The 25,477-nt window shown below is 42.1% G+C and overlaps 2 protein-coding genes across 4 annotated transcripts in view; one reads left to right on the plus strand and one right to left on the minus strand.

Moving 5' to 3' along the window:
• shroom1 (shroom family member 1) overlaps positions 1-6,130 on the plus strand; it is a 42,366-nt gene extending 36,236 nt beyond the window's left edge. For all 3 annotated transcript variants that reach the window (XM_079565937.1, XM_079565939.1, XM_079565938.1), the window contains 2 exons: positions 1,373-1,645; positions 4,656-6,130. In XM_079565937.1, the coding sequence (XP_079422063.1) occupies positions 1,373-1,645; positions 4,656-4,907 (525 nt within the window). In that variant the 3' untranslated portion in view covers positions 4,908-6,130. The remainder of the gene's footprint in view (positions 1-1,372; positions 1,646-4,655) is intronic.
• Positions 6,131-22,354: 16,224 nt separating this feature from the next.
• On the minus strand, positions 22,355-23,882 carry sowahaa (sosondowah ankyrin repeat domain family member Aa). Its single transcript, XM_079566093.1, has one exon. It carries the CDS (start codon positions 23,770-23,772, stop codon positions 22,396-22,398), a length of 1,377 nt encoding a protein of 458 aa, XP_079422219.1. The 5' UTR covers positions 23,773-23,882; the 3' UTR covers positions 22,355-22,395.
• Positions 23,883-25,477: the final 1,595 nt, after the last annotated feature.

The raw sequence follows: 25,477 nt of genomic DNA on the forward strand, positions 1-25,477 counted from the left end.
CTAAGTTAAAGTACCTCAAATAGGGGAAAATAACTCTATTGAGGGTATTGAACCTGGTGAAATGTTGCTCTTCGAAATAGTGGAAGTGCTTCTTACTATTTTGTAACATTTTGATATTCTTTACCTATTTTACACGTTGTCGTGGGAGCTAGTTACAGAGTAGCTGCAACCTGAAAGCTTGATAAAAAGTTGCAAATAGTATATTTTAGTGTGACATTAGAATAAATACATTCTTTCTGATACTTTCAGTCTCTCATTTCTTCCGTTTATGGGAGTTACCGAGACACAGTTCACATAACTTGAGTGTTATTTGACATTGATCCCGTCTGAAAGCTATTTGGCCTTAAGCTGGACCTGATAAAGTCATTTCTTATCTCTTGCTGTACCGTCTGCCGCTTATCTCTGTCTCCCGCCTGGATCAGCAAACAGCTTCTTTTCCACTGTCCAACGCATGCAGTGACAGCCATGGATATTATATCATGACGACAATTATACAGTAAATATGCAACAATCAGGCATAATATAGTGACTACTTGCCTATTAACAGCCTTAAACCAAACAAACTTTCTTGGATAGTTGGGTCAATGGTAAATAGTTTTGAGAGCTTTGAGTCTAGTTGGTAGAGATCGACCGATATGGGGTTTCCTAAGGCCGATGAAGGTGCTGATTTTGGGGGATTTTTTTTCCAAATGTCTTGTCTATAATCCTGTAAAGAGATAAATACTTGGCCACGCCAGCAGAAGTCAATTTTATTTTTTTACTTTAGGTGGTCCAATCATGGTTTCTGTCCCAGCTTTGCCGTTAGCATGCTGCCGTTAGCATTAGCATACTGTTGGTAGCCACGCATTTTGCGCGGCGATCAAATAGACAATTGCAGAGGTTAAAGCTAACTCAGCGATTGAATTCTCCAGGTTCTGTGCTACAAAATAACATGCAGCATGTTCATATTGACTGAGGTTTAGTGAAACTAGCTAACTTTAGTCAAACTTATAGCTAACCAATTTTCATTACGTTGTTTCTCTGTTCCCCTGAGGCCTAGGAAGTTGTGGGAGGACTGGTTTTAAAGCCCTGACTTGGTTCTTTCTAACGCAAAATATCAGCCCGATAAATCGGTTGACCGATACAACTAATTGTCTACTAGGGGATTGCTTTTATGCTAAAATTAAAAGTTGTGATTGTCCATTTATCCTGTTTCTATCACAATTTCACTACTGCCTATTATACAGCGCACACCTACTCACACAATCAACACTACAGATATCTGAAAGCCACAGTATCTAATTAAAGAGCGTTGAGTATTTCTATGATATGTAATATGTGACACATCAAAAACTCAATGTCGCTGACCTGATCTTTCCTCATGGTGCCGCAGCGTCTGCTGGTGTCGTACATCGAGGACCGCCTGCGCTCGTTGGCCGCCACTAACGCAGGTCTTCAGACTGAGATCGAGCAGAACAGGAGTCGCGGTGAAGCACTGCAGGGGCTGGTCCGTGAGCGCTGTTTGCCCGTGGAGCTGGAGAGGTACAACCTGTTCATGGGAGACCTGGAGCGAGTGGTCAGTCTGCTGCTGTGTCTGTCTGCGCGGCTCGCTCGTGTCCAAAACGCCCTGAGCACCGTGGACCAGCACACGGACGCTGAGGAGAAGGTACGGAGTGGAATCTGGCAGGTTTATTGTGAAGGTTCATGGACAGGGTTAGGGTACGTGTTGTTAGCATTTCCAAAGCCCATAAACCATTTCCAGACTCATTCGGAGCCGTTCTTACCGTAAACCTACTTCAATCATGACACCATTAATTTGTTAAAGGGGGGGTATATGCAAAATCGACTTTTTCAAGCTTTACATCATGTTATTATGTCATTCCCTCATTAAAAACATGCCTGGAGTGTTGCCTTGGCACATTCACGTATTTTTGAGTAATCTATAAAAACTCTGATGGCGGCCATTTTAGGGATAGGTTTGCCTGAGTCCTCCTAGGAACGCCCCCACCTCCTAGACGCCTCCGAGCTTTCGTCACCAGCCGAGTAACCAACCACTGCTCCTCAGCAGAACCCCCTCCCCACTGATGCCACAGACAGTGTGTGGAGGGGGCGTGTCGGAAAGGGTCAGAGGTTCTTAAGAGACAGAGGCCTGTTTCAAGACATTCGCTACAGCCATTTTGAGAGAGCAATTTTATACAAGACAGTTATTTTAATTTACTCCATTTACAGACCAACAGAAGGTTTCGTCATCAATGTAGTGTGCTATAGACTGGGGCTATGTGATTGAAAAAAGCATAATACCCCCTCTTTAACATGTTGTTTGCCAGAAATTCCAATTGCTGCCAGTAGAGGGCAACAGGATGCAAACCAAGTTTTCAAACACAGAAATTGCAAAACATATTTATCAATGCTTTATGTTAGAGCACTGACATGAATACAGTGAGTTTGGTGAAGCTGTATGAACCTGAAAAACACACATCAGCAGGTGGGGGACAAACGTGTTGAGCTCTTGAGAAGGAAACTTGTGCAGGAGGAATACTGAAACACATGTGGATGAAACAAAGCACTCTAGTCATTTTTAGAAAATATAATCTTTTTTGTAAGCCGCACTTTTGGTCGTGTGAGTGACCCATATCCATATCCTAGCATGTTGTCTCATGCCTGGAGGGGTGCCTCTGCCCCGGGACACGCTCCTGTCCTGTTTACTCAGATCTGCAAACACACACTCCGCCTGGGAAAAAAGGTGAAGAGCAAAGCTAGTGCAGGCCAATGTCCCACACTGGAATTCAAAAAATGTCAATCCGGGTTGATCTCCTTCAGGACTTAAAGTGTGATTAATCCAGTAATATGCATCTTATGATAAGCGTTTTGCACTGCTGTGTAATTGTCCCGTACTTTTTTTGCCTTACATCTGCGCTTGTTTCTTTATATATTAGGGGCTGTTAAAGACAATGCTAACCTGTTGCCAATTGAATCCATTAACTGCAACGAGTCAGTTATATAGCATCATTAAGTTTTGTCTTTTCGAGCAGGCCTGGATAACTTTGGATTACTTGGAACTTTGAATAATAAGTATAACGTCACTGAGTTGTCCCTAATATACTGTATCTGTTTGTATTTCTCCATCACTCATGGATGCATTAAATTCCCCTTTGGTCCCTGAATGAGCGCTTTGTTGCTCTGTCGTCCTGTAATGGTCACAGACTCGGAGCTTGTTAGCGGCTTATGCTTTTTTTTCTCTCTCTCTCTCTCTCTCTCTCTCTCTCTCTTTCCGTTATCAGCATTGGCGGTATTTACACTGGCTCACCGAAACTACAGTCGGTTTCGATGACATTTGCATCTCCCCTGCCCTCTGTTGACTCAAGGCAACACTGCACATGAAGCAGCCTATGACCACTTTCTCAGAGTCAAGGCTTATGCACACACGCAATTATCCTTTTGCAAACAATTAAAGTTCTGCTTTCACTTGATAGTTTATTCATTTATGGAAATATAGTCGTTCAAAGTCATCCACATCCACTTTCAAGTTTATGTATTGGGTTGCAGTTGCATTTTAGAACCGGTAATGAAATTGTTCCTGTACTCTATATTACATACATTGTGTCTTTTTGCCAGTTTTATTACGATTTAGTTTTAAATGCACACATACTTATGCAGATTTGGATTCCATGAGATCAAAAAGAGCCACTTGTATGGGAACTGTATAGAAACTCAAATAAGGCACTGTATTCCCAAGCTTTAGGATAAGTTATATGCACACAGCCCTTAATCCTTTCCAAACAGCAGATACGGTCAGCTTTTTGTCGTTTCTGCAGTCATCCAGAACCTTCTTTGCAAATGTTTTATTTACGAGTAGGATTCAGGCAGAGATGGCCATTGTAAGTTATCATTTAACCTCTGAATCCCCACGTAAACCGAGCGCATTTTCTCCAGTTTGGCAAACAAAAGTAAATAAAAGCTATTAAAAAAGATGAGAATACAATGAAAGCACTACCAAAATGTGACAAAAACACAGTGAAAGAGCGACCACATCGTGCTGGAAAAGCAACAATAACACAACAACAATAAAAACGACAAAAGAGCAACGAAAAAGTGACGGAAAAAAATGCAAAAACGCTTGAAAAATGCGCCAAAAAAGCGGGGAAAGCGCTTAGCTTTCAAATAAGGTGTCACACTGGCCTATAACCAGTAAGCTCCGGTCCAGAAGCTTTGAGATTTGGATAAAGCCGAACTGGAGATAATGCGCTCGGTTAAGGTGGGGGTTAAGGGGTTAATAATAACATACTTTTAATAATAATAAAAAACAATACTACAAGACGTACAGAGCGCTATACATTACATCATCACACATTCACTCTGCACACACTCTGTTGATAAGCTTCTGATGTAGTCTCAGCGGCCCAGGGGCTGACTGACAGATAACGTGGCCAATCTGACCACCATTTGTCACAGACCATATTTATGAATAGGCACCAACAGATGTTTGGTCATTGTCCATGTAATAAGTATGGACACTGTATTTGAGTACATTTAAATAAATGTTAGTTCCTCTCTTCTGTCATCAGTTTTATGATGATCCAGGCAAGTAGAAGTCAAACGGGCTAAACCCACACCTGTCCCATCCCTTTAATCTCCCCTCTCAATCCTAATCCCGATATCTCTTTCTCTTTAAACAGCAATCCCTGGACAGTCGCCACCGTCTGCTGTGCAAACAGAGGGACGACGCCAAAGACCTGAAGGATAATCTGGATCGGCGGGAGAGCCAGGTCTCGGTGTTCCTGTCCCGTCAGCTGAGCCCGGACCAGCTGCAGGACTACAAGCGCTACGTCCAGACCAAGGCCTCGCTCCTCATCCGGCAGAAGGACCTCGAGGAGAGACAAAGGCTGGGAGAGGAGCAGCTCGAGGCTCTCTCTCTCAGTCTGAAATAAACTATAAAGTGACACATCGGGCGCTGACAGAGACACACCGATGGATACTTTTGCACCGTTGGTCTTTTCGAGCAGGTTCGAAATGATGAAGACCCTTTGTGTGGTACGCTGAACTTCTGCCTTTTCGCGATGCTCGATCCGGTTTAGGTCTAGTGTTTCGACAACTGTAATCGTCACAAAAACATGTCCAATGTGTCTTACCGTCCTCACCGAAATACGTTGTTGCCCATAAAGTTAGGATATTGTTGTTAAAAACTATGCCATCACCAGACTAAACCATTAGCCACATTATTCTAACTTTATAAGCAACAATCAGTGAACGTCCTTAAATGTCACAAACTGTCTGCGCTGTTTCGTCCACAGTTAATCTTATGGACAATTTTTGAAGAGTGCCTTGTTTTCGTCTTGCCGTGGACCCGACTTTCCCCAGTTCTTATTCTTCACAACACTAGAAGTCCCAACGCTGCGACATTGGATACCTAACATAAGCTTTAAGATTTGGACCAGCATTTTCTGAGAAACTGTACGTAGTGGACTCTGTCATGTTTATAGCTGTAGATGTCATCTTTTTATCTTTGTACTATACTTTTTTTTTTTTTAAATGTTTCAAATTAAGGCACTAAAAACCAAAAAAGGTGAATAAGATAAAGCACTTTGTAATTATGTAAAAAAGAAAAGAGCACATTTCTTCATAAAATATTGTTATACTGTAATTTCAACTAAAATAAGCCTTACTCCATCCGTTAACGTCTTTTTACATGGTACACATAAGGCCCATTGTGCACCAATGCTTTCCTGACCATGTCCATTCTATTTTGAACATGTCTTAGTGATTTTGTTGTAAACATAGCAAAACAGCCTTGTAGAGGAAGCTTCTCTAAAGTCCCCACAAGTGGCAAATACTTGAAATGCATTTTAAAATGTTTTAGCTGTCTGTCTTAAACTATTGGTTTCTGTTTCTACCTCTACATTGTAGCGATTTCAACGGTTTTATGAAGGATCAATTTCACACGTTTCAAAACGGCACCTTCAGAACTTGCAGTGAAATCTGTGGGATTGGATCTTATGTGTGTAAAAAGTGTGTAGAGTGTATCCTCGTCCAGTACATCTGATAATTTGTAAATTTATGATTGGTTCACGAATAAAAGAGTTCGATAAGTGCAATTTGGAATATGGTGAATAAAGGACAATGTTGTTACCAAGTTATGTCTTGCTTAGTTACCACAAATATCCCTATACAATTCAGCCTGAATGCGAGAATGAATTTGCTATTTGTCCAAACAAGTGCTATTAGCATTCACAACAGCACCTAAAACCCAAGTGTATGAACTGACAACCCACAGGTCTCAAAAACGCAAAGTCTGATGGAGGTTTGTTTTTTAGATTCCCTTAATACTCTTACATTGATTGAATCTCACTTGAATCATGGACCTAACACTTCTGCTTTTCCTAATTAACATTGTTTATTTGTGTTTAAATGTTCTATTACGGAGCGTGATCTTCACACTTTGTCAGATCACAAATATTGTTTGCATAACTTTGTGTGTGCAGCAGTTAGGCATCAATAGTCAACAAAGACACACCAGTCTTGTATTAGTCTTAAAGGAAAGCTACTGTGTTGTCATGTACCTGCGTGGAGTTACGTAACCACAGTGAGGCAGATCAGCTGGTGTAGCCTCTGCTTGAAATTTTAATTTTTAAATAGACTTCTGCTTTGGATACTGGACATTCCTGAAGCTTGTCGCTGAATGGACCTTTCTTTTTGTGACCATAAGCCTATTTTTCTCTCTGTAACTTACGACTTTGGCCGCTGGAGTTGGCTAAACAAAAGTGTGTTTGTTTTGGCCTTTGTGCTGACCATGCAGGAGCAAAGGCTTGAGAGCGGGACCAAGAATGAGGACAAATGAGAGGAAGGAGTGAAGTGTGGTCTGTGTGCGTGAAAACAGTGATTCTCAAACTGGCCCATAAACACATCAGCAAACCGGCTCAACCTTACTACATAAAGCTGTGCCTGGTCCAAGCAAGGCCTAAACCTGGAGTTTAGAATTGTTATTATTGCAATAAACAATTTCAAAACATTGCTGTTGTATGTTCTAATCTACGTGTGAAGTATTTTTATTGATCCAGCTTGGACTAAACAATGGATGAAATGTTTGTGAACCAGGAATAAACCCAGAACATTTTACAGAAATGAATAAATGAAACAGGACTTCTTTACAAAAATCGATCTGTATACAAACCAATGAGCCAACAGAGAAGTAGCCCCAATCCTTCCCATTACGACAACAAAACTAGGTCAAAACCAGATCAAATACGAGAAAAAACTTGCATCCAAAGGTCTAATCTGAGACCACAACTATACAGTACGACATGAAGTCAGTGCACTTGCATATTTCATTTGCACAGTAGTTTGAGAATCACAGCGTCAATTATCCTGACATTATCTCCCTGTTTTTTGTTGTTGTTTTTGGACATGTGTAACATTCAAATGAACTGTTTTAAATGACTCCATGGCTTGACACTACATTTCCCACAATCCCACTGGTTTTTGGAGTCTGTTTTGTGCCTATTTGGAGTTGTAAATTCCATGTTTGTATTGTGAATAAATTAAGGTTCAAACTACTTGCCTCTCTCTTATTTTATCATGAAAAGATGTCAAAAAGGAACTTACTTGACCCATCAGTGTGGGACAAAATAAGGGTTCTCTAGGCGCTATAATAAACAAAAGGTCAGTAAATTGATCATGCTGAGGCAGTAGGTTGCAGAATGCTCCAGCCTAAATGTTTTCTATGTAAAGTGTGCATCCTAGTGGCTGGATAATGTCACTGACTTATTTTGTCCTGAAAAGGTACTGAGCTGTTGCACAACCTCTGGAGCTGTTGGAAATATACTCAAATCAAAACCACAATAATAACATAATTAAAATACATAATTGTGTTGCATTATGTTTTTAAATTAAGTGGGCGGGTCTTGTGCCAGAAACAGTGGAGCATGTCATTATGATGTGTAGGAAATTTAACAGAGAGAGGGTTTTTAATTAAAAGGAAATAGAACACGGTGGGGAAAGTTAAAACATATCTTATCTAAAGCTTCAGATCATAGAGCTGGGGTAGGCAATGTCAGGCCCAGGGGCCAAACACGGCCTTCCACACAGAACCTCAGGCCCCCAAGACGATTTTGAGAAACATGCAAGTAAAAGATCAAATACCTGTTTAAGTACTCTAAATATGCGAGAAATAGTGTCAGTAATTTTAAAACATCCTGGCAGAGAACTCCACTTGGTCATATATAAATATAATGTAAAACAGTGATCAGAAGTCTTTGTTCTCAACTCGTGTGTCCAGAAAGTGACATTTAATAGAACATTTCCGTCTGAAACTGCATGGAAACACACTGGAGTCAGATAAAATGTATGTTATTGGCTGTTTTTTTAATATATATTTTAGACGATATATGGTAACAATAAACCGTTTTATTTGGGTTGCGGCTTGGTGTTTAATTTTGGTGTCACCGACATTAAATTTAAAAACACCTAAACCACCGGCGAGGAGAATCAAGTACGGAGTCATAGCCTTTTAAAATGATCTCAACGGGATTTCTGTAATAGGTTTTGGTATATCAGAATCTATATTTAGCATATATAGCATATATTTAGCCTAACAAGACTAATACTGGGCAGATGCTGATTGTTGAGGAGAAAGTCCCTTTAAGTTCATGTTTATGTTTTACTCTGACCAGGAGAGTGGTGAAGGAAGGGCAGTGGCCCGACCCCTGTCTTACAGTGGAGACCTAAGGCACCAGATCAAAGAGGTCAATGAGCTCTTACAGCTCCTCTGGGGAAAGAAGCTTGTGGATGATCTGACAGATTATTCAGGTACATATGCACAGAGAAGCGTATTGGTGATTCATCCTCTGAGCTACATGGCGGTAGGTACAGCTCTGTTTGATGGTACATTAGCTCCCATAACTTTCCGTCTATTGTCCCTCTATGAAATTATTTGTTCAACCTGTGGAAAAGACCCTCCTTGTTGAAAGTGTCCATCTTTAGAACATTTTAGCAACATCCAAGCCAGGGGTGGATCTAGAGGGGTGGCACGGGTAAAATAAAGGTCCTGCCACCCCAGCTGCCACCCCATTGTCATGTGATGTCTCACATCTGCTCTAGAAGCTACTTGGGTGCGGAGGAGGCCTCACTCTCAGTTCTTACTTTTTTGACAGGACAAAGAATTATAACAACTTTAGAGCTAAATAAGGAGCCAGGTGCAACTTCTGTGGCTCCAAAGATGATGATTTTTTTCTTTTTTCTATAACAAAAGTTTCAATTGTATCTGAGTTAGAAACCCCCTATACTTATATTATGAACAGTGCTACTATTTGTTTAATTTTGGGGGGGCTCAGCCTGCATCTAAACAGAAACATTACCTTGTGATCAAGGGAAACTTGCGTACTCCCCGCTATAAACATTCAACATTGTAAAATGTGTTGCCACCCTAGAAATGATCCCTGACCCCGCTTGCCACCCCGTGATTTTTTTTCTAGATCCGCCCCTGATCCAAGCACATACAGCTTCTCTGCTTTTCCCAATCCCTGCATGCAATTATTATATACAGTGGGAGGAAAACATGAGAGTGTAGAGACTTGGGAGACTTGGGAGACCAAGCAGCCTCTACACAAGCGCATGTATCAACATTGACACCCGAGCTCCTCTGGACAGGACTCTGCAGTGTTTTTACATCAACAGAAACATCAGCACAGCTTTCAAGACCATCCTGGTCTTGAGAGGTGGTTTGAGAGGGGCGTAAAGGAGGCCAAAGTAGTTCTAAAGGGGGATTGCCTCAAAGGGAGGTTTACCATCTAATCTGGCAACACAGACTGTCACAGGTGTGGCCTATTGGGTCATCACCTACAGCTGTGTATGTAAGACCAGTGCTCAGTCTTAAGACCTCACTGATGATGACTGTTGAAACGTTTTAGTTGATACAACAACAAATCAAAATAAAGTCCAGTTGAAATATTTGCATTTTTTTAAGAACATGAGACAATGTTTAACTAGTGTGTGTTTTTCGGTGGCAAGGGCAGCTTTAAGCCACACCTCAGTGATTGACTTCAGGTGGGCTCACACCTGACTTTAAATGTCTGCTTACATTTGTTTAAAGTTGTTAGCTAAGGGGTGTACTCACTTATTCCTTGCTGTCCTGTGATTCCTTGTCCTCTTGATAACTTTTGTCCATTGTTTTTTTTTGTTTTTTTTGTATTAAGGAGAGGACTTGAATAGCCTATATTTACACTGAAAAGGACATGGTGATGGAGGATAATGAAGAAGACATTGATGCAGCAGAGGTGCATCTCCCCCCCACCCAACACTGCACACATGGCAATGCTCAAAATCGAGGACACTGGGCCCCCTGCTGGACATTCACCGTCTGTGCCACTACAGCTGAAAACTCCGTCATCGTTTGTGCCCCGACTGCCTCTTTTCACCAACCGAACCAGCTCTGAAACTATGATCAAAGTGAATGATGAGCCTTGCACACCCTCCTGTAGTGAGGATAAGACCTACTACCATCAAATACTGCAAACATGGCCCCAGACAACATAGAGGAAGTGGCGCCATCTAGTGAACATTAGGCATCCAACCTGCACCAAGCAATCTGACAACTCGCGAGACTATTTTATTTGCTCTAGTAAAATGGCTTCGCTGTGCAGCCTTTGATTGTGGTTCTTGCAGAGCCGGTGCTGGCCCTTCTGGGGCCCTAAGCAAAAATCCACACGGGGCCCTACAGTATGTGTCCCATGTGTAAGAATGAGTAAAATTATACACCCCCATAAAATGTCTTGTTATAAAAGTATGTTGTAAGTAAATCTGGTTAACCTGTAGAAGCAATAGCGATTTTGCACCACCAGTGGGGAAAAGCGATGCCTGCTGTTGTCTATAAACCAGCTGAAAATGAAGTTGCTTCTTCTTTGATGACGATGACTATTTGACGAAGAGCGAATCCATTTACGGTCAAAAGCAGCTCCACTGTGCAGTAGTACAGGGCAGAAGCGGAACATAATCACCTCAATTCAGGCCCTGCCCCTCTGTGTGAGAACCACTAAGCCACTGTGAGACTGGTATTTAGGACTACTTCTAGTCTATTTCCCCCACTTTTTAAAATGGTAAATAGCAAATGGGCCCATTCTCTCACCTCTGGTCCCTGACCCACAGTTTGGGAACCGCTGATTTAAAACTAACTGAAACCTGCACCTGACGGTTATTTCTGTCTGACCACTGAGAATTATCCTGTGAGTAGCCCAACTCGTTTTACATTCAGAACCAGAGTTACTGGCTTTTTACTCTCTTCTACCACTGTCCTGATACTCTAGACTCACCAGACACAATAAGAAGAGAGTTTAAATGAGAATCCCAATTAGGCGGAGAGTGAGTGAGCGCTGTCAGAGAGCTTGTCCCCGTACAACGCGTTGATTTAATCAGTGAAACAACACCGTAGTTTGACTGAGATGCGGGGCCCTTGCAGCCGCGGGGGCCCTATAGTTTGCGTATAGGAAAAAACAGCTCTGGGTTCTTGTACCTGGCACCTGGCTCACTAGCCCCTGTTTCAAACTCACTAATCCCTCCGGCCCCAGTCCCTTCCTCTTTGAAAGCGAATGTATCTTATTCTACGTATTACTCCCGACAGGTAAAACTATGAGAGGAGCAGCAAGGCATCAGAAGAAGAAAGTATGACCGTAGAAATGATACAAGTATCTGGCACCAGTGAGAGAGGGAGAGGAATCCTGCCATCCATCAGCAGCACTTTGGCAACTAGTTCTGTCAGGCCACGGCAAAAAAGTCTCTGATGGCGTGGAGAGCCGAGCTGAGAGAGCGAGGATATTGCAGGAAAAATGTACCCAAAAAAGTTCTGACAAGAATGAGCATTAAAACATGAGTAAAGCCTTGATGAGAACTAAATATGAGCTCTTCCAACTTATATAGAAAATATATTTTGTTTCTTCAGAGACAGAACCCACAACAATGACATTGCTCAACTATTATTACTGCATACATGACAAAACACAGAAACTGTGCTTTAAAACAAGTTCAGAGACTGAACTTTCACACTCTCTTTTGCTCAAAAGTTTCCCATCTTGTCCAGTTTAGTTTTGAATGTCAAAATGTTCCCTCATTGCTCTGTTTGCTCTGCCTCCTTTGAAAGCTAAGACCTACAAAACTAATGAAGCTTCTATTATGATTGTCATGTTTTTGTCCTTTTTGGTTGTGTTTTCCTCATGTTTTGTTGCCATGTTTTGGTCACTTTTTTGTGGCTTGATTAGTTAAATGACACTAGAACATGAAAAAAAAATGTGACTAAAACGTGGTAACAAAAAGAAGAAGCTTAGATGAGTTTTGCAGGTCTTAGCTTTCCAATGGCTGTAAACTCTTCAGTCAAGAGGCTTTTAGATTTGGGTAAAACTGGAGAAAGTGCTCGGTTAAGGTGGGGGTTGATGTGATTTTTGATTTGATTTATTTTCACATAGTAAAAACGATAGCATTATTATATCTGGTTTCACAAATGTGGTGGAATTTTACCGAAAACCCTCAAGGGGCTTAACAAGTGGCAACCTCCATAAGTTAAGATTGAAAGCAAATGTGAGGCATGCAATTGTCAAAAAAAATAAAATGAACTAAAATACATTGTCAGCAAACACAATCCAAAGTAGTTCAATACTGGGTTTAGAAATGGATCCCAAGAGGAACATAGCAATCACTCAGGAGCATTGATTTAAAAGATTTTCTAAACTGAATTGGGGAAAGCTCTGTGAGAGGAGTTGCAGAATATTCCATATTTTGTGTCTTCTGTATCACTGAACTGGGAGTGTCTGGAGTGCAGGGGCGGACTGGCAACATGTCCATTCTGGAAGAGCACAGAAGGGCCACTGGCTCTAGGGCCACCGGCCTGGCCTCTCACTTTTCTCCTTAACCTCTCAACACCCTGCCGTAGTCGAGCTTTACCCAAATCTAAAAGCCTAAAAGAAAAGCATCCAAAAACGAGGATGAAAACGGAACCATAATGTGCTGTAAAAGCAACAAAAAAGTGACAAAAACACAACAAAATGTGACCAAAACGTGACGACAAAGCAATGAAAAAAGCGATGAAAAACAACAAAAACATGAAAAAAAAGAAAAAAGAAAGAAAGAAAAGCAAGAGACAAAAACACAACAACAACAACGCAAGGAAAAAGTGACAAAAAAGTGACAAAAACACAACAAAATGTGACCAAAAACGTGACAACAAAGCAATGAAAAAACAACAAAAACATGAAAAAAAAAACCCCCGAAAAACAAGAGACAAAAACACAACACCAAACAACAACAACGCGAGGAAAAAGTGACAAAAAAGTGACGAAGACATGACAAAAATGAGGCGATAAAAAGTTACCATCACTTTTCTAGACTTTAGCTTTCAAATGAGGCGTTACAGTGTTGCTCTCCAGTCAAGAAGCCTTTGGATTTGGGTAAAGCCGAACTGGAGAAAATGCTCTCGGTTAAGACGGGTGGTAAGAGGTTAATGTATGTATTTGTGGAAGTGTCACATTTACGCTATAATCTGTGAAATCTGTGAAATCGAAATCTGTGAAATTCATTGTCAAAGGAAAACATTTTATTGAGGTGTTGTGGCAGTAGCCCTTTAACTGAACTGAACCAACAAATTAACCAGCTTTGAAGTGGTTAACCTGGTAAACACTAAGAACACCCGCTTTAGGGGTTGAGAGGTTAAACCTGTTAGACCTGTAGATCGTTTTTGACATCTGGTGTCTTCTCTTAAATCATATTTCCTCTTAAAGTAAAGATTGTATCAAAAGGGGGAAAATATTTGTTTTGTTCTTTTTACAATGTCAGCCCTATCTTGATCAGCTGGAAGAGCATCAGCAATAGACTAACACTCATGTAGCCGTCAAACATGCTACTCTGTCTAACCATCAAACATGACTTCTTTTCATTACATTTTTTACCCCATAAATAAATACATTTGTTTAATTATGCAGTTTAGTTCCACAATATACTTGAACAATTAAACAGTAAAGATTAGGGGGACAATCAGTTTATAAACCAAAATGTTTTCTAAACTTTTGACTCATCAAAGCAGCCACCTTCGGTAGACACGTACAGTGCCTCTCGAAAGTACTAATACTCCTTGAACTTTTGCACATTTTGTCAAAGATTTTATTTTGATTTTTTACTGAAAGTTCACACACAAGTAACAAACAACTGTGAAGTGAAAGCAAAATGAAATAAAAAATAGAAAAGTGAAAAGTGGGGTGAGCACAAGTATTCATGCCTTTATAACATTCCTAATGACTGCAGAATGTTCACACCTTGCCCTAACCATTAAATAATCTACTCTCAGTATAATTAGAGCTGTTTTGTGAGGGCCTCAGAGCTGTGGTCAGAGTGTATTGGTCACTAAACAACATCATGAAGGCCAAGGAGCACCAGAGAGATCAGGGATACAGTTATGGAGAATTTTAAAGCAGCGTTAAGTTATACAAAGATTTCCCAAGGTTTAAACATCTCAAGGAGCACTGTTCAATCCATCATTCAGAAATGGAAAGTGGGATGGAAACTTACCAAGACACGGCCGTCCACCTAAACTAACCCCATACTCTACACAAATCTGGCCTTCATGGACAAGTGGAAGAAGAAAGCCTTTATTGAAATGGGGCCATAATAAATCCCGTTTGAAGTTTGCTAGAAGTCATATGGAGGACACAGCTCCATGTGGAAGAAGGTGCTTTGGTCAGATGAGACAAAAATTGAACTTTTTGGCCCAAATGCAAAACGTTATGTATGGAGCAAACCTAACACTGCTCATCGTCCTGAGTGCACCATCCCCAGTGTCAAATATACAGGGGGGAGCATCATGCTGTGGGGCTGCTTTTCCTCAGCGGGGACTGGGGAGATTGTAAGAATAGTTGTGATGATGGATGGAGCCAAATACAGGGACATTTTGGAGGAAAACCTGCTGGAGTCAGCAAGAGAACTGAGGCTGGGGCGGAGATTCACCTTCCAGCAGGACAATGACCCTAAACACAAAGATAAATCTACAAAAAAAGACATATTAATGTGTTAGAATGGCCCAGTCAAAGTCCTGACCTAAATCCTATTGAAAATCTGTGGAAAGACCTGAAAACTGCTGTTCACAAACGTTCTCCTTCTAATTTGACAGAGCTTGAGTTGTTTTGTAAAGAGGAATGGGCTATAATGTCAGTCTCTGCATGTGCAAATCTTAATAGTAGAATCAAACCCCAAAAAGACTTGTGCTGTTATTGCAGCTAAAGGGGGTTCCACAAAGTATTCATTCATGCTGTATGAATACTTGTGCACGCCAGACTTTTCGGTTTTCTATTTTAAAAAAAATAACAGAATCATGTATCATTTAGCCTTCACTTCACAGTTGTCTGTTACTTGTGTGTGAACTTTCAGTAAAAAAATCCAAATAAAATCTTTATGTTTATGGTTGTAAACATGACAAAATGTTCAAAAGTTCAAGGTGTTTTAGTACTTTCGAGAGGCGCTGTAACTGAAGACACCTGTGGAATTCTTTCTACAATAGGAATCAGATATTCTTTAGAAGGTTTGTTGTAGCCTAAACAACAATGTCCTTTCTAGTTCACTGTTTTTTTTTTTTGCAGATAGCGACCAGGTCACTATTACACAACTGGCTTCCTCATGCTTAGTCATTATTTAGGGCGTCACAGCAGGGGTAGAGATAAGTCTGTTTCTGCTGACAGGTGTGAAACTCACCTCCAAAGCAAACACGAGTCCAGCACCGCTCCGGGCCTCTGTGAGGGCTGCCTGTGCGGGTCACTGTCCCGGAGCCGGTTACTGTAGCCCTGTGTGTCTAAAGGCAGGGTGAGTCAGAGCCAAAGACAGATGCTCAGATTCACAATGGGAGTGAACCATGAATTCTGAGCCCGAAGCAATGCCCTCACAATGTATAAAAAAAAAGAGAAAAGAACTACAGGCTGTTCTCAACTGTATGGTAAATTGCCCAAGTAAAAAACATACTTTAGTTTGAATCTGCTATATCAGTATAAATGACATGAGGCCAGCTTAGCTTCCCAGGTTTGACGGGATTGGGCAGAGCAAAGGCGGTATGATAATAATAATAATAATAACAACATAAAGAATAGTACAGTATTTATTGACAGTATATTTATAAACCTGGGTTTGTCCCTGTTTCAGAGCGTGGTGTCCTGCACTGATCACCACATTTTGAGAACATTCCAGTTAGGGGTCACAGGCCAATATTAATCACTGTTAAATCATCCAAAAGTGACACACACAAAAATATCTAAGAAAATACTGCACTTGAAAGAGCCTCTAGCTCAGTTGAGTGATTGATTTTACACTGAAGAAGCACGTCATGTTAACAGATTAGCCCCTTGCTCTTTAGAAACTCAGTCTAGAGCTCAGGGTTTCACTTTAAATGCGCTCCATACAGTATCTCCCCGAACATCATCTGGTTCTGATCGACTTATAAAAGGACTTTTCATTTGCAGATTTCTGGCAGGCGTTCAACGTAAATCCAAGCCGCAGACTATCAGGTAATGCCACTCACAAATCATGGGAAACGGGACGGGTTTTGGCCCAAATATGAGGCTTCCAAATGCTCCCAGGTTAATCCAGCAGTCACTCTTCATTATATAAGCTCTAATGTATCCGTCACTCTAGGCTGGAGCGGTTTAGAGGTGTAGGGGAGTCGGGGTTACAATAATAGTCCATCTGTCGTATGCGTGGAAGAGTTTACACCATGAAATATCTACAAAAGCTTTTTAAAAAGTGGTCATATGGACTGTTTTATTTATGGAGTGAGTTCACAAATGTTCCATATTAATCTGTTCAGTTACAAAGTTCTGTCATGACTGTGTGATTGAGTAAATGGTACCACTTCTTTTAAACCACAGATGGAAAAACTTTCAGCTTTACTATTTAGTGTCCTGGTTTGGACAGGCTTTCTTGTCTCATCGGGAGGATTTAAGTCCGAGTTTAATGCTGTTTTAAAGCACAGGTTTCGGCCCAACATTCACAGGAAACATACAAATTCAAATGACATACAGATTAGCATTTGACTCCCGGTTCAGTTAATTTCTGCTGACACAGAAGACATTGAACTTTGTGCCAGTATATTTTTCATGTGGATAGGCCCAATTACACAATGACTGACCTTAAAAGCGCATTATGGAACTTTTTTATGTTAAAAATATACTTTTCTATTTGGAAAATGTATTCTCTATGTGAGCTTTTAGTGACCCAGCAGCTGTATGCGTGGTTAGCATGGCGCCTTTACTTTCCATCACAGTGACTCCAGGGTTTTACAGTTTGTAGTATAGGTTTTCACTGCTGACGGACCCTCTCACCAGAAAATCTATGAAAGTAAAGGTGCCATGCTAACCAGTAACCACCAATGTAGCCATTGGCTCACAAAAAGTTAAAATATGCACATATACAGTACATCAAGGTTTTATTAATTAGTTTTTCGCACTAAAAAGTTGCACAATGCAGCTTTAAACCATATTAAAAGATCCGCATTTTGATTGTTTGAAAGACAAAGTCTTCAATAGTATTTTTTGCTGTCCTCCACGTTCTATTCTGTAAATATGCTACAAAAATATATGTAATACTGTTAGGAGGAAAGGAAACGGTACATTGTTGTGAAGCGCCTTGAGTTCCTAATGTAGGTGGAAAAGTAACATATAAGCTGAGACCATTTCATGCTGTGTCTATTTTGGGCGTGGCCTAAAACTTTGCTGAAGCCATGGCCGCAGTTTGTTTACATGTTGCTACATAAAACAAGGATGAAACTGCTGTTTGTCCCGGGTTTGATTCCCACCTGGACGGGGCTTTTCTGTGTGGAGTTTGCATGTTCTCCCTGTGTCTGTGCAGGTTTACTCCGGTTTCCCCTACCACTAAAAACATGTACAATAGGCCAGGATGAATGAGAGTGTGTTTGAAAGTACGCATGGGGGACGATGGATGGAAATTAGCCCAAGGCTACAGTCCGATGTGATTTTTGTGGTACATGGTGTGAAAAGTTTGACAACCACTCGCCCAGTCATTCACACAGTAGCCTATAAAATTCTATCATATTTCTACTTGAATATCATTATTTTTTGGATATATCTGTACTTAATAAGAAATCTAAAAGTAACAAAATCTTCATGTAAACATAAGAAGGCATTTCTTATTCGAAGATTTATAATAAGACTTATAATACGAAATGTAAGAATTTTTTAAATGTGCAAATTGCTTTTGTAAGATGTATCATGTCTCTAAGGAAACATGAATCATATACTGAGCTCAAAGTTACTCAGTTGCTCAGACTTCTTTTACTTTTGAGGCAGCTTTAGTCCTAGTTGAGTCAGGAGTTTGTCGATTCACCTCTCCTCATGTGAACGGCCGCTCCATTCATTGGTACAGATTAACTTTATGAGAAATTATACTTTAACCAAGACTGTTTTTGACTTTCACTTTGTTTCTTTGTGGCACGACGTGATCCTGCACCAGGCTCTTCCCCTCAGCGACTTCATGAGCAACAGAGCAGCATAAACACTGGCCTAATGAAAGCTGAAGGCTCAAACATGAAACATTATTTTGACGTGCAAACTGAGGGGCAGTGAAGGCATCAGGGGACACTAACACAAGCAGGCACCCGCCAGAGGCCAACGAGCTATTGTGTAAGAGGGCTTGAAGAATATTTGAGGTTTGTTTTGCATAAGTGATTAATGTTTTCTCCTCTGTGCGGTGCATTCAAAGCCACACTGGAACATTCTAGACTGTGTTTGCTTTTCACAACGCATCATCTAAACTGCTGTAAGAGTCAAAACATTGTGATACCAAACATGCTCCAAATGCTTAGAAAGGCACACTTATGCACGAGGTTATCAAAGTAACCGTATCTTTCAATATTTATCTTCTGTAGAACGTGACAGGCTGGTTGCCCCACTTCCGTCAGTCTACCCCAGGGCAGCTGTGGCTACAACAATAGCTTTACCACCGTTGAATGAATAGTGATGACAGTGTAGCGCTTTGAGGAACTTGGTGATGCTGGCTTGTAAAGCGCAATACAGTGTAAGGCATTATTATCATTATTAGTTTCTCCAGTTAAACATTTCCCAAATATTAAAATGCCTTGACATGAGAGCTTACAGCCTATAGGCCTCATTTGAAAGCTAAGACCTACATAACTGATCTCACCTGATCTTTTTCCTTCTGTTGTTGCCATGTTGTCGTCGTCACTTTTTTGACGTTCTTTTTCATCAAATTTTTGCCATGCTTTCATTGCTTTTTTGTCAATTTTACAGCATTTTCTCACTTTTTATTGCTCTGTTGTGGCATCTACATAGCGCTTTTGTCACTTTTTTTGACTCTTTTTTGTTGCGTTTTCATCCTTGTTTCACTATGTTGACACTTTTTTTTTTTTCAAGAAGCTTTTAGATTTGGGTAAAGCCAAACTGGAGAAAATGTCCTTGGTTCAGGTTGGGGGTTAGAGGTTGATTCTCATAATCGATGTCAATACTGAAACATGAGACAGACACAGTTTAGTTACATTCTGTCCAAGTACCATTTTACTTGAATAATCCTTTGAGAGCCTGGTTTTTGTTTACCAATGAAAACTATTATAAAAAAAAGATGATTGTGTTTCATTCTTATTGAGTGAAATGTCATGCATATTGGAATGGGCCATTATTGAAGTAGTTCTAAACAAGGACTAATCTTATCTGAGCAAAAAGGCTTGAAAAGTACTTGAATGAAGACGTTTGATGCTGATTTTGAGCAGGTTTGCACTGTCTTGAAAAAAGATCGCCAATGGAACAAGACTTAAATCACCTAAAATAAAACACTTGAACACTTAAAGATGCATTATGCAACTTTTTATGTGGAAAAAAAAGTTGATATTTGTGCGTACTATGAGCTCTGAACCAGTGGGGGGGACTGACAGTGGAACGCTGCTTCTCTATACTTTTAAACTTTATTTTGACCTTTTTTTTTTTATGCCAATGGAACCAAAATGATTTTACTTATTTGACTTATATTGTCTAATTTCAAGTGTCTTTGTCTTAGTTTAAAGGTGCATTATGCAACTTTTTATGTGGAAAAAAAAGTTGATATTTGTGCGTATTAGACCTTGTAGTGTGCATGTAGTCAGTATGGTGCCTTTACTTTCCATCACAGTGGTCTCTAGGACGCTCCAGGATCAATTGTTTGGAAGGTTTTCTCTACTGACGGAGCCCCTCACCACAAAACTGCAGAACAATTGATCCCGGAGCGTCCTAGAGACCACTGTGATGGAAAGTAAAGGCACCATACCGATTATATGCTCACTACAAGGTCTAATACGCACAAATGTCAACTTTTTTTCCGCATAAAAAGTTGCATAATGCACCTTTAAACTAAGACAAAGACACTTGAAATGAGACAATATAAGTCAAGTAAGTAAATCATTCTTGTTCCCTTGGCATTCGCCCCACTGCTTTAGAGCTCATAGTACTGGATGCCTTTAAACACAGAGCGTTTGATCCTCTGCCTCTGTCACCCAAGAGCATCATGCATTATGCACAAGTCTTGATTGTGACTTTCACTCCCTCAAACACAGACTTGGTTTTCGGGTTTGACGTCAGCCCGTCTAATTGTCTCCTCAGATCCTTAAACCAGTCATACTTAACCCCATAACTCAGACGCTTCTCCCGCACACCCTCAGTGGAGACAGTCAGCTGCTTGTTTGGCCCGAATCACAGCTGTCTCAACACGCCTGGGCCAGACGGAGGAGACACAGCCACGTCTCGCGCCGCAGTAACGATTTTACGGGACACCTGGACGTGTCTTTCACTCACGAACGCCGACTTTCAGCGGCTTCGTAGACTTCATTTTGAGATGAAGAGATGTTTGCGGGAAAACGCGCTATTACACAGTTGGAGAGGTGTGTCCAAGTTAATTATTAATGTGAAATGGTGTGTGGCAATGAGGCGTTTACGGATGTATTTACCTGAGAAGGAATCAAGAAAAACTCAAGCTGAAATTGAATTGAAGTTGTTATTTTATGGCAAAGGTTGAAGTGGTGATCAGAACTACAGCAATACGTAAAGCAGCAAGTGTAGCAGTACAAACGACTGTGTGTATTTGACACACTTTTGTTCGTTACAAACTCTTCCTTGTAGGTAATTTAAACTTCCATCATTACAAAAGCAGCGCAATCTCAGATTTCACATCCTTCAGAGAAAACAATGACCGCTTCAGAGTCTTCAGATGACTAGATCCGATAAACAGGTCGTGTCTTGAACAGTGAATAAAAGCCTTTGTAATCAATGCAGTGATACCCCAAATTCGGATAGTCCGAGTCCTCTATATAGGTGGAGTCACTGCCCCTCAGAAAGTTTTATTTCCGTTTTTTAAAGGTTAAATTCTGGTTTAGGTCTGATCTTGTCTATCTATATAGGTCTGAAGATGGGCTCCTGGCTGGTGCACTGTGATTGGCCGCTGCTCCTGACAGGTTTCCCCAGCGGCATTGCGCGATGGGTCAAGCAGAGGACACGTTGCTCGACAGGAACAATATGTACTTGGCTTGACTGTGGTTAAGTCCCATTTAGGCTAAACCTAGACAAATCTTTGTTCAATCATAAAAAAAAAAGGTTGCATTAGTGTGATGATAGACATAGTTATGGCCCGGAATTGTTACACAGAAGAAGCAGAAGAACCTCTCCATAGGCGCCTCTCTGCACTGCTGCTTTAAGTGCTTCAGGCTACAGTCAACAATAAATCATTTAACTTGAGAACACAATTGTAACAATAGCTTAAATAACCGCAGAGTTGAAGATCATTCTGCACAGTCACTTTGGAGTCCTTTAAGTGTTGAAACTGCGCACTGTGTTTCAGACACTTAGGGTTAGTGCCCTTGGTGATCATGCTGCTGTGTGGGAGGAGGTGGGTATCACGGTAAATCTTCTTATGTTGAAATGCCATGCCTCGACTAGAGTGGATATCTGCTCTAAGCCTGTGGTGACACACAAGCCCTCCCTTTGATAGGCACTTTGCGACGTGCACTACAATGGGCTTTGGGCAACTTAGACGGGAATTTCCTTTACCTGAGGCGAGGCCCATGACATTGTTCATTTGAATGCTAGAACATTAAAGAACAAAAACAAGGGCTTGGCATTCAGCCTACAGTAATATTTTCCTTCTGTGCAGGTTAATTATACAAAGGGTGATGTGCTGTAACGCCTGAAGGACTCTCTGTAAAAGTAGCATGCTTACTCTAGGATGCTTGAGTATTTGTGTCCAGCTTGTTATGGATGTCAACTGTGTCTTTTAAAACAAGCCACAAGAAGTCCTAGAACTGCTCCAGCTTCACACCAAGAGGAGCATCTAGTTAAAAACTGCCAAAACCTCAAAGCAGCTAGATGTGAGTTGTTGCCTATACAACGTGTGCAAATGTTGCTTTCAGGATTGTCACATGAAGACATCAGACACCAGCCTGTGCCTCACCCCTGCGCTGCCCTCCTCGCGCTCCTCCGCCTCCCCCGCGTCCTGGAGCGAGAACAGCGACGGCCTTTGCTTTGGCTTCCTCCTGTGTCCAGTCAGAGAGGGCTGGAACAGTTTACTTATGGAGTGCAGACTTTTGGTCAGGTCCGGGAAAACGTCCTGCTCCTCCTTCTCGTGTTGGACAACTCTGGCTCCCTCGGCGACTCTCGGCTCCCCCAGCATCTCCCTGATCGACTTGGAGACGCCTTTGTGCAGATAATGATACGCTCTCCTCCCGCAGTTATCCCTCACTCTGGGGTCCGCCTCGTACTCCCTGAGCAACATCGCTATGACGTACTCCTGATCGTGCAGCGCCGCTATGTGCAAAGGCGTGTACCCCCCGTGTGCTCTGGCGTTGACGTCCACCTCCACTCCCGCTTGCCTGGACAGGTCGATGATCTTCGCCAGCATGTCGCTATTCCCACACTTGGCGGCCCAGTGCAGCGCCGTGAACCCTGACATGAAATCTTTCTTCTCCGCGAGCTGGCCGTCCCGCAGGAGCAGCCCGTACACTTGGCTCCAGTGTCCGGAAGCGCACTTCACCAGCCACTCGTGCTCGGTCTGTTCCAGCGGCACCGTTGACGGCAGGCGGTTCTCCTTTACATCTGCAGGCGCCTTGTTGTTGCTCTTCGAGGGCCTCCTTAGATTCGGCGAGCCCACATTGGAGCTTGTATCCACTGATTTGGCCCTCTTCGTGTCCAGGGAGGCGTCATGCGTCGGACTACGGGGCGCATCTTCGGATTTCAGCTTGTGGATTTCTAACTGTGTTGGGGGCATCCTCAGTGGCAGCGCGTAAGGCTTGCTTTGCGCCTTACTAGCTGGCGTTGCTGCTCTGTTCTGGATGCCAAAATGCATCCCCCTCTTAAGCTTGAAGTCATGATTGAATCTGTGTAGCGCCATCTCAACTGCGCTAGGAGGATTTTCACCACTCTCGTTGCTACTGGCCTCCTGCGCTTCGTCGCCGCTCGCTTCCTCCCCCTGAGCAGGTGGGCGCTGCAGCTCACCTTTACGCGCGGCATCCACGTCTTCGCCCTCGCCCCCACTTCTCCTCCCCTCCTGCCGCGCCTGGTAACTCTCCACCAAACGCTCGTATTTCTTCCTGACCACCACGAAGCGCGCGCCGTCCAGTTCCTTCACCACAGCGACGTCGTTGACAATGTCTTTAAACGTGTCCCGGCGGCGCGCTCTCTCCTCGGGATCGTCGCAGTCTATTGAACCTTTGAACCTTCGCACCAAGTCGGACTTTTTCACCTTACCCCCCTCCTCGACCAGGAAAGACAGCACGGACTGTTGCGTTAAATCCATGGTGACAGTCTGTATTGGATGTCAGCGGTAAAAGGTGCCGGTTTTAATCCGTCTCCTCCCGGGGGAGCGTGCCGATCCCTGCCCGGTTTAGTTGGTGTCTGGAGGCGGTAGCGGAGTTCACCTGTGGCCGGTCATCCCCCCCTCCTTCCTCCTTCCTCCTTCCCCTCCTCCTCTTGCACCTGAGGGAGGCACTATCCAGGGAAATGCGCACGTGGATAGACTATTTACATAGAATTTGAATAATGAATGCAAACTGTAACAACAACACAAGATCTTTGGTTATGCCCAAAAGAAAAACTATTCTGAAACATGCATCCGTGAATTCCCCACTTGCTCGATAATTTAGCATACTTTTAATTAATTTAGTACTAAGCAAACGCTGTAGACTATGAGAAAACACCATGTAGCCTACTTATGGTGTGTAATAGGCTAATCTGTAAAGTCCAGGGTGCACTTTATTTGGAACTTACCATGACAACCCCGAGTGTGGCCAATGAGAAATCAGAACATTTATTAAAATACAGTAACTGCTTTTGCCTAATCATAAAAACATATAGCCTATGACCTATGCCAGTCCCTTCCAGAGAACAGAGCACCCAAATTGACCCAAAGATCCCGAGGGAGTACTCCAATAACTCACTCATATTGAGACGGCTTGTAAACATTGTTTTTACACAGCATTTAAATGCACATCATAACATATTTTCTTGTCTGCTGACTTATCCTATTATCCATCCATCTTCTTCCACTTGTCCGTTGCCGGGTCATGGGGGCAGCTGTTGGAGTTGCCCAAATCACATGGCACCAGCCCCCTATGGCTCCTCCTGCAGGTGGTGGGTCCACAGGAGGACGGCCTCATGATTAACCGGGCCTGTTGGTCTCTCATAAGGGGCTTCTGAACCGCTCTTTGTCTGACCCGTCACCTACGACCTGTTTGCCCTGGGAGAGCCTACCAGGGGCACGAACCCCCAGACAACATAGCTCCCAGGATCATTCGGGTGCTCAAACCCCTCCACCACGTTAAGGTGGCGGCTCCAGGAGGGGTTATCCTATTATATAATGTTATAACTGTAATAAAGACACCTGGCCACCGGAATATTTCAATAACCATTGCTTCATCTGCTTGTTTAACATATGAGCGCTCTGTCATCCTGTTTTCTTTATGCTGTTGTTTCCACGCTCCAGTATCAATACTTATTCACATTTTGAATAATGCAGAGGCTCCTTGAGTGAAACGTGCACAGAGCTATGTATTTTTAATGTTATCAGCACCAATGGGCCAATAAACCTGCAACACCCAGTCAATATTACACACATAGTCTATTGCAGTAGCGAATGTTCAATGCAATTCTGACTTTGGACAACAGGGTAGGCAACATCAGGCCTAGGGCCTTAATCTGGCCCTCAAGTTTAGATTCCTTTTCCCCAACATGATTATGAGAAATGTAATTTCACACTAAGGTCAAAAACATGTTGAAGTACTCCAGAAACATTACAAATATGGTCAGTTCCTTTCAAATTCTCTGGTAGAGACTATCCAGGAACCTTTTGATGTCTCAGTCATCCAAGAGGTTAATTCAATATTGTATAAACATGGCTCCAGGCCACTCTTCAGTGATGTCATTCCACATCAAAGAAATTGTATTATCCATGCCCACCATGGCAACATCTGGGGGGAGTGACCCTCACAAACAACTGCCATAAA

The sequence above is a fragment of the Gobius niger genome (genome assembly GCF_951799975.1).
Source record: "Gobius niger genome assembly, chromosome: 11".
Taxonomy (NCBI): Eukaryota; Metazoa; Chordata; class Actinopteri; order Gobiiformes; family Gobiidae; genus Gobius; species Gobius niger.

Excerpts from the sequence above, each read along its gene's own strand:
- sowahaa (XM_079566093.1), bottom strand. The coding sequence starts at position 23,772 with ATGGATTTAACGCAACAGTCCGTGCTGTCTTTCCTGGTCGAGGAGGGG.